The sequence below is a fragment of the Rhynchophorus ferrugineus genome, unplaced genomic scaffold (assembly GCF_030347505.1).
Source record: "Rhynchophorus ferrugineus isolate W39M unplaced genomic scaffold, kcgeb_rfMv2 rfM2, whole genome shotgun sequence".
Lineage (NCBI taxonomy): Eukaryota > Metazoa > Arthropoda > Insecta > Coleoptera > Curculionidae > Rhynchophorus > Rhynchophorus ferrugineus.
Window position 1 is genome coordinate 82,038,415 of NW_027472581.1, and position 16,221 is coordinate 82,054,635.

Sequence of the window (16,221 nt, forward strand, 5' to 3'; positions counted from 1 at the left end):
TGGATAAAAATTTGGAACAAGTTTATTAAGCTTTCTGTAATCACTTAAGTACTGAAATATCAAGTGAATATATAAATGCTTTAAAATATAAAATACACAACGTTAACACGAAAAAGTATTTGCAAAACGCAATAGATTGTTTGCACTTGAATCGATTCTTAAAGAAATTATTGACTCATTCGATTATTTACTTTATGAAAGGTTGCATAAGAACAACATACAACTATTCTTAACTTATAAAATCCCTTCCTAACCTAATGAATAACATACATACTATATGCAACTATTACTTTTTTAAAAATATAATTCAACAATCCTATACATTCTAGAATAAAAAAAAATTAAAGTAAAATATTCTAATTACATGGAAGGGGCATATTGCAAAATAATTGTTTCAATTTTGCCCCAGCCCTAACTATTACATTAACAACCAGTGTTACCTATAAAATTAAAAAAACTACTCACTTGTACATAAACATAAACAAATACAAAGTCAATACAAAGGGTTCTTGTAGTCCAAAGTTTAATTCATTTATGAATCATCTTATGTCTATTTCAAAATTAATAATTAAAATAACAATATATAATGAATATGTCAAAACATGATCACTTTGATCTGTAGTCTATAAAATATAACGACCAATAAAATACTAAACATGTTTATGTAAGGTTTTATTTTCAATATTGTCTCGTTACAAATGAAGCGGAGAAAAAGAGTATTAAATAAATTAATTAATTAATTAGAAAACCGACCGGTAAAAACAAAAATAATTTCCTAGTATTGCTATTCGTTATTTTTTCAGCTGACCACGCCTTCGGAAGTCCCCTGAGATACCTGAGAAGTTACTAGATGAGTTGTTCTGGTTTTTAAATTGTTGGCTTTGAACTTCCACCGGAATACAATCGTGTTTCAAAACTTCCTCTATGTTACCGTAACCGGTAAATTGTACAGCATAGGTTTTATCTGTCACTGCAGTTACTACAGCATTGTACATCTAAATTTAAAACAAGTATAATATAAAATTTATAAAAAATTATAAAAACTTTATTTTTCCTATGGCTATACACTACTACAGGTAAAAAAATTATCTGTTATGAAAAGCAGTAGGCAGTTGGCACAGTTAGATTCTAATCTCTTCTCTATATATTAATCGGCTTAGCGAAAATTTTGCCTCCCTTTTTGCGGAAAACGGTGACACCTGGAGGCCTGAAATTTGGCACGGTTAAACTTATATCGGGGAGGAATTTTTAGGCCCAATATTTTTGCGTAATATGCGCTACGAATATATACGAATTCCAATAAATCGAAAAACGTCCAAATCAAGCAACCTGGAATTGCCGTCAACTTGATGACAAAATATATAAACAAACCCAGTGCGTAGCCGTGCCGCCTAAAAGTTTAGCTCGCCGACAGTAACGTACTAGAATCAATCTCGCTGGGATAAAGTTTTTTTTTTTAAGTTTATAAAATAAAATAAAGGATAGTGTTCGTTGAAATTAAGTGAATGATTGTTTTCTACATTTGAAACGATATTAAAACGAAAAGAATATGGTTCTGGAGACATAGTTTATCATTATACTAAAGGTAATTAATTCTAAAGGTTAAGATTTTTTTTGTAAATTGTAGTGGTATTATATTTAAATATGGTGCTCTGAAGTTTTTACAGTTCTGAAGACAATGTTACTTATGATACTTTGTTGTAATGTTCAACGGCGTAGTAATTTACTCTTATTAATACTTTGTTGATTATTGAAAGTTAATGGAAATTAGCAAGTTAAGTACAGGATTAATACATATATGTATTTCCAAAAATTTCATTAAAATGCAATTTAAAAAATGTTAGTGAATGTTAGTTCTTGAGACAGTTTGCGTATATTTTAATATGTTTTAATATAAAGAGATTTATTATTTTAATTAATGTTATATATCAAATACATTTCTGATCTTATATTGAAAATACTGCGAAAACAAGTTTTAGTGATTAATTGATGATATTTGATGATTAATTCGATACATTGTGGTCGAATTTCGACGAGCAGACTACAGGGGTGAATTATTATTATACGATCTTAAATGATGTAAGTGTAGTAATGTAATTTCACAGAAAAAAGTCAGCTTTATTAATAGATTGTACCGTTAGCGCATTAGACTTAATACTTACTTTTCCATCCTCCCAATATCTAGCCATGCAATAGTCTCCAATTTTTAAAGAATACGGTCCGTTCGACTGATGGTTTTCTAATCGTTTAACAGGTGCACTCATCAGATTCAAGTGTTGCTTCAGACTTCGACTCGCGAACTCATTATTCACAGAAATCCTTGATAGATTAGTTGCCAGATTATGCATATCAATGTCATTTTGAAGATTTGTGGAATTTTGGCTAATATTATTGTAATACTGTTGACGATTAGAACTCGAGTTGTAAGGTGGCTGGTTTTGTACTTTATTGAACTTTGGAGGTTGTTGATAACTCTTGTCACCTTTATATCGGTTATTGTTGTAGGCATCAGCTTTACTAGCAACACTATTGTTCGTCACAACATTTTTATGCGAACTTGTATCATATTTATTATAATTTACACTATTTGATTCATGTTGCTTTCCTTGTTGTTTGCTAGTATAACCCTGCTGGGCGAAATTATTCCGATCACTAATATTATGTTTGTATTGCTGAACTTTAACTTCTTGGGTAAAGGTTTTAACAGGATTTTTAACTTCAGGTAGAGGTAGTTTATCTTCTAAGAAGGAGAACAGTGATACCTTTTCCGACGGTTTTTGAAATTTTTCAAAGCCCTCATCGTCCTTCTGGTTAGACTTTCCTTTTTTACTTCTATCTTCTCTATCTGCCTTGTTTTTACCTATAACAGTTTATTTTAAATTCAGCAAATGTAATAACATATACAAGCTAACCTTTATTTAGTTGATTGTTCTGATTTGGCTGTACATTGTGTTTAACTCTGCCACCAAAGGTTTTCTTAACTGCACCAGAGGAAGCTTCAGCAATGGCCTCCTTTCTTTGTTGATCAAATTCTGTGTTAGTATTGTCATCTTTGCCTTTTTCCAGAGATTTAAAGGTTTTATCATCTGACCCACTTACTATTTTACAACCAAAAGGGACCCATGGTGGAGCACCATCATTACTAATATATTGATGATTTTGCTGCACGCTTTTAGCTACTACCCATTTGTCATACAAATGTTCTACTTGACCACCCAATAGTTTACAATTTTGTGGATTTATTAATAAATACCCAGATACAATAATTGCATCATTAATAAGGACTTTTGTACCAGGAGCAGTACTCTCCCTACTAATAGAACTTATAGTATAAATTTCAATTGCTTGTACATAAGAATCTCCATCTGTAAGGGTAATCTTAAGCATTCGAGGGGCGGCTTGGGAGTTTTCTTTAGCTTTTGGTGCTGACACATTACGAATTTTTTGAATTTGAAGAACTATCTAGAAGAATATATGTCTAAAATAAGTAATCACTCCAAACACATTGAATTACCTTGCTCAAGCGAGATTTGTGAAGTTCAGTTGCTAAAACTGGTTTACCTATAGATTTGAGATCAGACTGAAAACGAGAAAAGTAATGATATAATTGCACAAATCCTCTAAAAGTCACAGCATTACGTTTAAGGCATTTTCAAGTATTTTCTTTCGATCCTTCAAAGTTCCACTCTCGCTAACAATAGTTATGCCCTCGGGGGTTAAGTTCCTGAAAAACCAAATGTTATAGGGATAATACTGTTAATTTATCGGAAACCCACCATTCCGCTCCCAAAATACTAGAATCCATTTCAGACGTGAAAAATCTTTAAAAATTTTAGTTATTTTTAGAAAATGTTATCATCAACCAAAAACTAACCTAACAAATCGTGTCCGAAATTTTCTAAGACATTTCTATTAGAACTACAAAAAGCGATTTCGATTTGAAGTCATTCAAGGTCAAGTACTTTCTAATTATCAAATTATTAACAATATTTAATTAACTAGCCTTAATTGTTGAGTATTTTTCTCGGAATATGTTTTGTAAAGCAATAAAAAATACCATAGAAAATACTAACTACAATACACCTGATGATGTCATTGATCTTTTAATAAATAGTAGAATATATTTAAACATATAATTTCATTTCTTATTAAAAGTAATGTATTTCCATTGAATTTAAATCAATTTACTTGAATTTTATATAAATATTTGATTTTTAATTGATCTAAAAGAATTTTAAAAATATTTTTTTGAGCAACTACCTACATGAGAAAGCATTGAACCTGCAAGTTTTAGTGTTTTGAATATCATCAAGGAAATTTTAAGGGAAATGATTGGAATTTGCCAACAGATTATATTATTTGTACAATTAACATTTAAAATTGCATAAAAATCTTCTCTCATGAATCTCAAAACATGAAGAATTGATAAAATTTAATATATAAGACAACCAAAGTAAAAAATTTGTTGGTTTACTTCTTCTCTTCTATACTGGCATTTTCAATTTTGTTACCGTCATAATCTGGCGTTTCCTCCTCTTGGATTGATTTATTCAACTCTATCATCCTTGAGAAGTGGAATTCCAGCACAATTTCAAAACTGACACAGTATTGTAATGGTAAATATAATAGTTGTTTGTTAGATTCTGTGTCATAACGAAGAATTGTAAGTTTACGAAACAACAGTTGCTTCATAGATCAGGGTTATATTTCCTGTATTCATAGAACTCTTGTAAAATAGATGGAAAAAAAAAGTCTTTTAATGAAGTCCTCATAACTTAATTGGCTCTTCAAAACCCATTTTAATTCTAAAGAGGGAGAATTTATTTACCTTTTCATAGCGAGCTTTGTCCTCCTCAGCAATAATCTCATACTCCAATCTAATTTCAGGATGAGCTTATATCCATATTTTGTCAAATTCTTTCGCACAGTTGCCCTGCACTAATATCAGGATATTGAGCTCTGACTTTGCCTGCTCATCATTACTGAACCAAAAGAGTGCAGACCTAAAAAACAATATTATAATCAAGCTAAAATGTCTCATCTATTCATACATTTACAGCGCTCGCTTCGGAATACCAATATTCTTGTTTTCAATAATTGGTTTTCTGGAAAAAATCCAATTAATATTTGCAAAACTTTATAGCACTTTACACAATATATATACTTTTCTAGTGACAAAACGCTTAAAAGACGATAGACCAAAATAAAGCATAAAATATAGAAAACCTTGCTCTCTATATTTTATGCAAAATAAATGTTCATTGCAGCACCCCATAACTGAAGAATCAGTTGGTATTTTAAGATATTTTTATTCTTCTGCGTATTCGTTTATAGTTATTTTATAATTAATTTTATGATTAATTCATATTAACGTTAAATTAACAAACCGAATTGGTAAAAGCTCTTCAAGTTAGTTATCATATTTACTAAGAAAGTACGAAGCATGATTATTGAAATTTTCTATATTTTGTAAATTTGAATTTAGTTTTTATCAATCATTAATATTATAAATCGAAGTATATCGATTATCGCCTCCGTCCTAAAGATGTCGGAAGCAAAAATATCGATAGCTATTCAAATTTAAAAAATACATGCATAAATATGAGAGATAAAAAAAGATTTCTTTTGTTTTCATACTAAACAGCGAATAAAAAGTCATTAATCAAGACAAAATATCCGTTTTCTGAAAAATCATCGATCCACAACGATGCCTAGGATATATCAGAATAAAACACTTATTTTAATAAAAACAGATTATAACAAATTAAATATAATTATAATATATAATGATATAATAATTTTATTTAAAAAAGTTACTTTTAATATTCCAATTATTCATAAACTATAGATTCATTAATTATCATGAATATGAGTAAATTTGTTTAATTTTGTGATATTCTTTATGTTAGCATAAATGGCTTTTTGCACTGTGTGTTGATTGTACAAAAGCATTTGCTCTAAAAATGTTTATACACATTTAAGGATTGATATATCCAAGTTTAGATGCTCATCCAAAGTTTTTAGGACAGAGTGTAAATAAAATATACATTTTGACTTGAAAATATTTTATATGCACTACATACTATACTATACCACTATAGCTGCATAGGTACAATAAACCTAGTATCAATGGTATATAGATATCACAAAAACAATGGAATACTTAAATCTGTACAAGGTATTAATTCACTCATAACTTAATCTTCCTCACTATCCTCATTGTCACTTGGAATTTGTATAGGAACCCTCTGTTCATAATTAGGATACTTGACTTTAAACTCGGCCATTTCCTAAAAAATAAAAACACTACAAGACACACAAACGAATACACTTGGAGAATGATGCTTTAGTTAAATTCATAAGGCTTCTCATTATGAAATTTAGGTATCTTGGTCCAAAACTGTTATATCATTATAGGATAACTGAATTTATATATATTAAAGTAATCCATTTCATCCAAGATGAATATTGACCTCTTAAATTACTTAACTAAAAAATATTCTAGAATTTGATCTGGAAGATCACATTTCTCTGTATAATCAAAATTTAAAAATCCGTTATCCAATAAACTTAGAAGGAATTCTTTCAGTTACCTTTTCATAGCGGAGTTGGTCCTCTTCAGCTACAGCCTCGTATTTTGACTTTGTTTCAGCATCAGCATTTATCCACATTCTACCCAATTGTCTGCCGATATCTAGGTCGCTGAAATCGGGATTTTGGATCATAATGTTTGTACGATGGTCATTGGTGAACCAGAAAAATGCCGACCTGAAAACTGAAATATTACAAGCACAACCCTTGTGTATCATCGCTTCACTTACAGCGGCTTTCTAGGAGTCAGAATGTTTTCATTTGCAGAGGTTAGGTTCCTGGAAAACCATATATTAAAAACAATATATACTGTAAGAAAAACCCACCCCGCGGATCCTAAGTTACCGGGGTTCATTATAAAATCCAAAAAGTTAACGTGGTATTTTTAACGCAAAAAAACTAACCTATGAAACTGACGTTATTGATTTATTTACGATAACTAATCTAATTGGCTTTTTCAATTGTTACAAAAATTTAAATTTTGTGATGTCATAGATTTTAAAAATTATTGGAATTTTAGAATTCTTATATGATAATATCAAAACCTGAATTGCCGGCTTGGTTGGCAACAGGACGATCCTCCTACTGTTAACGATAGTCGCGGGTTCGAATCTTGCTAGGGCATGGACATAAATTTATGTTTGTGATAGTCCTTAGGCAAGAGTGCAAAATTCGACAAGGAAAACGATCACCCCAGTAACCAGGTTGGGTAAGACCAGATGTCTTCTGGGATGATTTCTAAGTTGGTCACTCGCCAGTCGGTACACTTAATGTTGAGGATCGTGGTTCGGAGCCCACGTTAAAGCAGTCCAGATAAAGCCTCGTTGGTAAAAGCAGACTGAATTATAATTATTACTGATTTAAATTTTAATTCCCTTAAGTTCATAAAGTCGAATAGTTTATTTTAGCTTTGATATATAACATTCTAATATATAAATAAAATTGTTATAAAATATAATTTATTTTAACGTTATAGTACATTTATATACTTGGTCATATGGAATGCAACTATCCAACGGTTCCAAAAATAGTGTGACAGTTAAAAATAGGTATCAATTACAATATTTAATGTTAATCATTTTTCTCTACCATTTTATAACTAAATTTATATTATATATATGAAGGTTATAAAATTTAATTTAGTTAAATATTTATTAGCATCTAAAAGATACAAGAATTCCTTCAATTGCAGCTGTAGTTTCATGAAGTATTCAGCCTTTTATTACTCACAGCCAGATGTCTTGAATTATTCACACTGAGAGCCAGAAAAACGTCTTGTCACTTTAGTTGCAATGTTTTCCTTCGAGAATCAATTCTTGGCCGAAAAATACTCATCTCTTTGATCCGTAACTATTAAAATTCTATTATAACGTCGAAAGAACTGCAACTTCATATTTCAAAACGTGTCTTGTTAGATATATCAAACCATTTTAATGCGAATCTAACGCGGTACATTTAAACGTATTCTCTTCATTATTTAATATGTAATAACACTTAGTTTGTACCTGGTTTACATACACTTCGCACTAGTATATAAAGAGATGAAACAAAAAGAACGGTTTTGTTGAAAATTTTTATTATATTTTTTATTTTTCCCTAGACATTATAAAAACAAACATTGCTTCCTATCATCGGGCTCTACTATAAGAAAACAGAGCAGCAATGATTGATCAAGTGAAATGTTCCATTCTGTGGATCGGCAATAGTAATAATAATAACCACAGATAAAAAAAAACGTTCCAACTCTCTCCGCGAATTACAAAACATTTGGAATATATCGCCATCAACACAGGTCAAACATTTCACTCTTCCGTTACATTAAAAATCTTACATGGTATTACTGGAAAATTAAAAGGAAATAAGTAGGTACTGATTACCAACGGATGAACCATTTTATCTAAGAACGACCGTGCGAGATGTTAGCACTGGCATGTGTTCAAAATATTCGGCGCTTCACGTCAACTTCCAAAGTGTTTTGGCGGAGGCGCGCGCGATGGTTTATATTAAACATGGACTGATGAAGCATCTTTAGTTAAGGAAGAGATTACAGATTACCGCGGTTCGATGTTCATCGATGAGCTGATGCACGATAAAGTGTTGGCACGTCATCACGACCACTGGCTCTCCGCAATACCCTCCGATGTATTGCGACGAAGGCGCGCGCTCAAGACACAGAATATGCACAAAAGAACATTTCGACAAGAAATTATTTTATTTTACCAGTTGGAACTGTGCAAATAGAACTGAATGTAGCTAGTAATTATATTATCTAAAAAATATACAGAGTTCTGTACAGGATATGAAAGAATTTCTGGATGGGGGGTCTGAGAGGAACATAGAAAATCTGTCTGACAAAAACTAAAGCCATCTGATAGGAAATAGTGTTTTTTCGGTTGAAAGGAAAAGCTCGGACAGACTTTCCGTGGTTCTTCGAGAGTAACTGCTATCTGGTATCTTTAAAAAAATAACGTCTATACAGGGCGAAAATGGTGTGTACGAAATTGTTGTCCTGCACGCCTCTCTTTCACGCACTCTCTTCAGTCTGCATGTGGGTCGTAGGGTTCGAGAAATCGTAGATTATCGTTAATACCGAATTTGCTTTGCTAAAAACGGTGCTTTCTCTCGGGCCCTGCGACCGATATAAGTACGCACTGACTGGGGTATTTAAAAAAAATTGAAAACAAATAAACTTAAAACAATAATACATCGCTACTAATGTCTATTTACAGAAAACGAGGTCGCAGACCGAACCGTATTCGAACCATCCGCAATATATAAATATCAAAAGAACATTGTTATATTTATAAAACCGCTGCTGCCTTCAAAGTCCTCACCCCTTCACACTGAATCCGGAGCAGACTGAGCACGGTAAAACAATTACAATAGAACAATCAAAATTGCGGAAGCAACGGGGAATACGTCAGATCTACGACCAGGTACCAGAGGGAATGAGACGATGAGGTAGGAGATCGATGTTTGTTCACTCGTCTTCTTCTTCCTCGGCGTCCTCGTCATCTTCTGGGTTTTCGTCAGGTACTTGCTGTTGAAGAGCAGGATTGTTCTTCTTTTTATACGCAGTCATTTCCTGAAAATTGAAAAAATTCGAAACCAGTTAGTAAATTGACTTACATTTTTTCAAAACCCATTATTATGAATAGATACTTAAAAACATGAAAACTTATAACCGAGAGTTACCTTTTCATAACGGATTTTGTCCTTATCGGCTAAAGCCTCGTACTTTGATCGGGTTTCAGCATCAGCTTCCGCCCACCTTCTGCCCAATTCCTTGGCAATGTCGCCAACTCCATACTCGGGATTTTGAGCCTTGACTTTTCCACGTTCATCATTGCTGAACCAGAAGAATGCAGAGCTGAAAAATTACGCGAACATCAGCAACAGTCTAGGTTTACGACCAATGTATACTTACAGTGATCTCTTTGGAGCATTGGGGTCCTTTTGTTGCTTCCTCTTCTTACCCCTCTGTTTTTCACCTTTGGGTGGTGTATAACTTTGCATCTCCGTGTCATACCTTTTTTTGTCATTTTCGGCCATCTCATGGAAACGTTTCTTCTCCTTGTCCAACATCGTCTGAGAGAAAATATATTTTAATGCTTCCAAACGTATAACAGCGGATCAGTTGGTTATGAAGCATGAGCAACGGAGTTATTGGGGAACGCATATTTGTGGGTTAAAAAAAACCACTGCTTAAAGACGCAGGTAACCCCGTACAAAAACTGCCACGAGTTTGACATAGATTAACAGCGGAAGAGAGTGTACCGGTGAACGAGCGCGTGATGGAGCAAGAGGGGGAAGAGAGGTAGGAATTCGCCTGACCTTAGAGAAACTATGCGTTTTTATATAGACAAAAAAAATTCAAGGTTGTGTGGTGAGAAACGATCTAATCGAAAACTGACGCGTCTAGCCGGCGGCCTCCCTCTAAGCCCGATTTGGTATTTGGTAACCGAAAAATTAATTGTTGGTTCTGATGAGAAAAAATTCGGTCAATTGCGTCTGAATGAATGGATGACAGGTGATGGATGGCTTTATAATAAATTATCCAAATTTCTTTGACGTGGTATGATGGAAATTGATTGTTATTATATCTGTCCAGTGTATCAACGGTGCTAATTTATAACTCACCTTCCATCTTTCGGCGCATTTTTTAGAGAACTCTGCAAACACGACATTTTCTTCCGGATGTTTCTTCTTGTGTTCCTCCCGACAAGTCTGTACGAAGAACGCATATGCAGTCATGCGGCCCCTGGGCCTGGCATCAGCTTTTTTAGGCATTCTGCCTTTTGATTGAGTCAACTGTTGTTGCTGCAAGAAAAACTTCAACCGTTAAGTCATTTTGCTCAGATGCATAATAGGGACTCCGTTAACGAAGCCCGCCGAAATAAAATAAAAGCTAAATTTACTAATCACCGTTTTGCTTGAACTGAATTTTGAAGGACAAAAAAATGAGGAAACATATTAAAATAAAAATTATTTTAAAAGTGACAAAACGTCTTACAAATAAAAACATGAATCAATGGAGCATGGCTTACCTGTAGGACCTGGTGGTGACTATTGTGCAACTGCTGCAGTTGATGATGCCTCGCTTGGGCCTCAGTTATTGCTTGTTGATGTTGCTGAATAGCCTCCTGGTGTTGCCTGCATTGAAGAACCCAAATTAACAGTGATATTTTTTTCTAGCCAATTTTCAATCAAAAATATTTTAAAGGAAACACCAGAAACAAAGTAATGGCATAAAGAATTGTGACCTGCCTGTATTCTTCTTGTTGCTGCCTCTGAACAGCTTCCTGGTGCTGTCTGTTGACCTCCTGTCTTTGAGCTTCTTCTTGTCTTGATTGCGCTTGCTGCTGCTGCTGCAACAAAAGCATTTGGTAATACAAGGATAATATAACATGGTAAAGTAGACATCAATCGCCATAATCAAAACAAAAATATCCTTTGACCTTAACCGATCACCTGATGTGCAAATAGCGGAGGGTTAAAGCCGAAGAAATAAATAATGAAAAGGTAGAAGGACGAAGAATGGAGAAGGCAGGTGCTATCGGCTATGCTACCGCGCCCACCGTCAAGAATTTTTTTTTGTGGTTCTCCAGCATATACCTCGGGCGCAACCATCTAAAATATATTAACAGGCTCTCTTAACGAGAAACATCTTACCATACAGGCAACGGTCGATATATTTAAAGTTCCGACAATTACATAATGTTTTAAACGCCGATTTTTTTCTCCGATCTGAATAAATTAATACCGCCCGAAAGAAAAAATCACAGACGGGACAAGGTCATCTAGGTTGAATAACTTATCTTTACTCAATCGACGACCGGAGGCAAAAACTTTCAGGCTACTAGTTCAAGTCCGACAAGGTCGTACTGATCTAATTCGATTTCGTTTCTCGGACTATTGCCAAAAAGTCAATTCGCAGAAAAAGGGAAAATCCCAAGAAGCGGAAGAATAACTGTAACTGTATTCGACAACAATAGGGATGATGAATCGGTCAGCTGTTATCCCTTGGACACGGACCCTTTCCCTTTGTTGCACCCAAAAGGTCGTTCAGGCATCGTACCTACAGAATGGAATCCGTCTACCTGAAGAGAACCCAGTGGACCAGTGGTGTTGTTACTTCAACTTTAAGAAACGGAAAAAATAGAAGAGCGACAAATATGTCAATTTAATTACTTATTTGGATAAGTTAAAACTACTCCCTTTCAAACGCTAACCAAAAATATAATCTTTCAAAACAAAGAGAACCGGTACAATAGCGGAACATCTCAAGATCAATTAAATGTATACCAATATGACCAGAAAATGAAAAATTATATCCATAGTAAGATCATTAAGACAATGCTAAAAAGTTGAATCGAAAGATGTTAGAATGATTTGATTGTTTAAAGATGCTACCTTTAAAATAATGAAGAGTTTATTTGCAACTAATTGCAGTTTTATTTAATGGCAATGTTATTTTTTTCAGTAAAAATGTTTCAATGCAAACCAAAACCAAACCTTTCCTAACGTTAATGATAATTTTAGATTTAAAAAAATAAAAAATATACCAAAGAGTTGACTAGGTTTTAATGAAAAATATTGATAACCAGGGATAAAACTGACGAATACCGGCATTAAAAAAATCTGTGACTGATTCGTAGGAAAATGTTTTAAAACGCAACGAGGATTTCTACAAAATCGTTACAAGCTACGGGCGTAACGGCGACTTTTGACCCGTTCCCTAAGTCGTTGGCATCGATGGGGACAGACCCTTACCACCTGATTGTGTATGCTCTGCTGATTGGTCATGTTCTGGAGACCCTGCAACCCGCCGTGCAAGTCCTGCCCTTGCGACTGATAACCCCACCAGTTTTGTTGTTGCTGCTGCTGCTGTTGTTGATGGCCACCACCTGCCATCTGACTATAGTCCAAACCGGCGCCACCGTACGCACTACCATTGTCTTGTACCGAACCGGAGTTATTTTGAAAGGCAGCAGCATTACCGCCGCCGCCACTGCTATTGGCCATTTTGTACGTGTACATTGGATTGAGCTGCGTCTGACACGCCGTGCTCAGGGCCGTCTCTAGGTTCTGCTGGTGCTGTGCCTGCATTTGCTGCACGAGCTGGTGCTGTTGCTCGGCCGTCCACCAGGTGCCCTCGGCGCCCCAGGGTCCGCCGCCGCCGCGATTCTCCGCCATGGCGGACCGTTTCTATTCTCGCGCAAACTCGTCCTCAGCGCACATCAACAATCGTCGTCGATGCCGAACTTACGGAAGAAAAACGACACGCACACTTCCCAAAACAATGTACAAATATAACGCGCGACGCTGACGACACCGGCGATGTATTCCGCCTCTCGGTTTTCGTAGTCACCACTACCATTCACGATTCGAATAGCGCTCTAACCCGTCACGTATCCCTCTCAACAGTCGTCGCGGCAATGGCATAGCCGCGGTGAATGTGGCAACATGGCGCTGACGGTGCGCGGGCCAATGGTGGAGGGCGGCGCCTGCGCACTCTTCAGGCCCAAGCCGGTTCGATCCCCCGTCCCTCCGCGCTGCTGCGAGACGGCCCGCCAACGGTCAATAAGAAGGCTGCCGTATGAAAAAGTACCGAAAGACAACGCTGCCAAATTTCGAGCCCGAAGAACCAGAACCGACCAACGACGATGGATATTCCTCCTTATCAACATCTTCACAGAATGAGCCACGAAAATTAAACTTATAAAACAGAAGCTGTATTCTTAAAAAATGCGAGAAGAAAGAACACTGAATTTTATAAAACATAAGAAATTTTAAATTTTTAAATATTCGTCAAAGATAGAATACTGCATCCATGTACACTTTAACAGAATTCCCTTAATTGAAATAGATTATATTATTATAGTTTCAAAAAAAATGTTGAATACATTAAAAACACTCGATTTTTGAAAATAATAAACTACAAACAATGATGGACCAGTTTTGGATGAATCTCCGATGGATATCAACATCTGTGCAGAATGAGCCACGAATATTAAACCACTTATAAAACAGAAACCATATTCCTTCGCCTTAAAAAAATGCGAGTAAAAGAACGTTGAATTTTATAACTTAAGGAATTTTGAATTTTTTAAAAATATTCATCAATGATTATACTAAAATACTACATCCATCTATACTTTTACAGAATTCCCTCAATTGAAATACACTATTATTGTTACTAATTTTTAAAATTAAATTTTGATAAATTACATACAATAATGTTTAAAAATTCCTTGTTATTAAAATTCATACAAGAAAACTTATCTATTAGGAAATGTTTTTCTTAATTTTCCTTACAATTCAGCAACTTCTTAAGAAATAAGATTGAAATGATCAGTTTTGGATGAACTTTCGATGGATATTTCTCCTTATCAACATCTACACAGAATGAAATACGAAAATTAAAACACTTATAAAACAGAACATTGAATATTATAAAAACTATGAAAAGTTCAGGATATTATTGATACGACAAATTTTAAAATTGAATACTCCACGAAAAAAAAAATAGCATACGAGCATTTCAAAATATTAATTAATTATATAACAATAAACGTTATCTAATTATATGGGGGTTTTAAGAAAAATCCTGTCATATCCAGCCATGTTACCGGCGTGACACCCTCGCGAAAGTTTCAAATTAATACGTGACGGTGTCTGTATGTGTGCCTGCTGCTGCCTTCCCAAACGACCTGGCGCGGGATCGATAATAAAGAACGAATCCAGAAGAAAAACGAACGTCGGAAATTTCCCTGCCACCGAGGAAAAGCGACGGGAAATGTGGCAACGCGACGCCCCGGCCCAGAGAACGTCGTTTAGCCCCGCCAGTTAATTAAACTTTTGCTCGTTAATAATTCCGCAAGACTTATTTTCTTGTTTCGGCATAAAACGGCGACCCCTTATTTCGTAAAAGGGTACGTGATGTAGGGTCGATTTTTATATTATATAACCCCCCACCCCCATCGACACTCCCCGGGACTATCTTTGCGATTTCTCTCTAATATTGCTTCCAGTCCTCGCCGCAAACACACGCCTGATTAATAAGCACGGTAAAATACAGACAAATTAAACCTTCCCATAAAATCTAAATGATTTATAACAATCAATAAGAATTTACAACGCTGTAACACCGGATAACAAAAAAAACACATTCAGTGTTAGAAAAGTTGTCCACCAGAGGCTAAAGACTGTACAAACAGAAGAAACAAAATCAAACTAGAATAACATGAAAGATTGCTAACAATAAAACTTACAAATACGTAATCTGTTAATACATAAAATAATTTTAATTACTTAAATTAATAAATAATAAAATAATTTACTCTTAACTTTATGCGAGAAGCAACCATATCAGACTGTATATAGAGTAAAATGTAACATTAAAATAATAGAGCAAAATAAATAAAATGTATCTTCCCATTATTAAAAACAATTCTTAAAATTAATTAAAATTTAAAAAAATAATTAAATTGTAATATAAAACGTAACTATTATATATAATAGTTATTTTATGGAACAATGTAATAATTGAAATTTCGATATTTAAACAGTAATGTAAACCTTATCACTTTACAAAAATATACAAATACAGTGGTATTTTTCATTGCAACACTAGGACACACTCCTCCGGTACCACACAATCCAGGCGAAATATGCACGAATCACACAAAACAATCAAATTATCTCCATCCGAACTCAGTTGCAAATATAACGAAAACCTGTGTAATTCCACAATCAACATTTTCTGAAGGAATCTCACACCAGAGCCAAACGATGATTTAGTATAAATTAATTTATTAAATCAATTATTGAAAAAAAAAGATTGTTTATACATCTAGAGGTGGATTACAGAGGAGATTTTGTTTCCAACCAGAAATATCCCAGCGAAAAAGTAATAAAATAATTAACTCTTAGAGGCTTAAAAAACCTTAACTTATTGCCCCTGTAGCTCAACATTAAATAAACATCACTATCTCTATGTAAATAAATAATCAAAACTATCGTATATTATTGTAAATTAGTAGAAATATACGAATAATGCCACCGTATTTAGGTAGTTACCAATAAAAAAACAAATAAACAAAACAAGGATACTTTGAATTGACGGAA

At 34.2% G+C, this 16,221-nt stretch overlaps 3 protein-coding genes across 8 annotated transcripts; all 3 read right to left on the minus strand.

The window, feature by feature from the left end:
- Positions 1 to 657: 657 nt before the first annotated feature.
- On the minus strand, positions 658 to 3,934 carry LOC143191463 (uncharacterized). 2 transcript variants are annotated; one of them, XM_076396548.1, is made up of 6 exons: positions 3,777 to 3,934; positions 3,640 to 3,724; positions 3,515 to 3,580; positions 2,913 to 3,462; positions 2,163 to 2,860; positions 658 to 995 (listed from the first exon to the last, which is right to left on the minus strand). In XM_076396548.1, exons 1-6 carry the CDS (start codon positions 3,803 to 3,805, stop codon positions 792 to 794), a joined length of 1,632 nt encoding a protein of 543 aa, XP_076252663.1. In that variant the 5' UTR covers positions 3,806 to 3,934; the 3' UTR covers positions 658 to 791. The 2 variants fall into 2 exon arrangements, with proteins under 2 accessions (XP_076252663.1, XP_076252664.1); XM_076396549.1 differs by having other exon boundaries at positions 2,913 to 3,458; positions 3,777 to 3,825.
- A 2,114-nt stretch (positions 3,935 to 6,048) lies between these two features.
- Positions 6,049 to 7,045, minus strand: LOC143191476 (high mobility group protein DSP1). Its single transcript, XM_076396620.1, has 4 exons — positions 6,918 to 7,045; positions 6,822 to 6,869; positions 6,594 to 6,768; positions 6,049 to 6,290 (listed from the first exon to the last, which is right to left on the minus strand). The coding sequence occupies exons 1-4, from the start codon at positions 6,944 to 6,946 to the stop codon at positions 6,198 to 6,200; spliced, it is 345 nt and encodes a 114-aa protein (XP_076252735.1). The 5' UTR covers positions 6,947 to 7,045; the 3' UTR covers positions 6,049 to 6,197.
- Positions 7,046 to 8,150: 1,105 nt separating this feature from the next.
- Positions 8,151 to 13,551, minus strand: LOC143191469 (uncharacterized). Of its 5 annotated transcripts, none has more exons than XM_076396607.1 (7): positions 12,865 to 13,551; positions 11,359 to 11,456; positions 11,139 to 11,244; positions 10,732 to 10,911; positions 10,019 to 10,179; positions 9,787 to 9,961; positions 8,151 to 9,676 (listed from the first exon to the last, which is right to left on the minus strand). In XM_076396607.1, the coding sequence occupies exons 1-7, from the start codon at positions 13,285 to 13,287 to the stop codon at positions 9,572 to 9,574; spliced, it is 1,248 nt and encodes a 415-aa protein (XP_076252722.1). In that variant the 5' UTR covers positions 13,288 to 13,551; the 3' UTR covers positions 8,151 to 9,571. The 5 variants fall into 5 exon arrangements, with proteins under 5 accessions (XP_076252722.1, XP_076252721.1, XP_076252719.1 ...); XM_076396606.1 differs by having other exon boundaries at positions 11,359 to 11,459; positions 12,865 to 13,549; XM_076396604.1 differs by having other exon boundaries at positions 10,732 to 10,923; positions 12,865 to 13,531.
- Between the last annotated feature and the right edge of the window lie 2,670 nt (positions 13,552 to 16,221).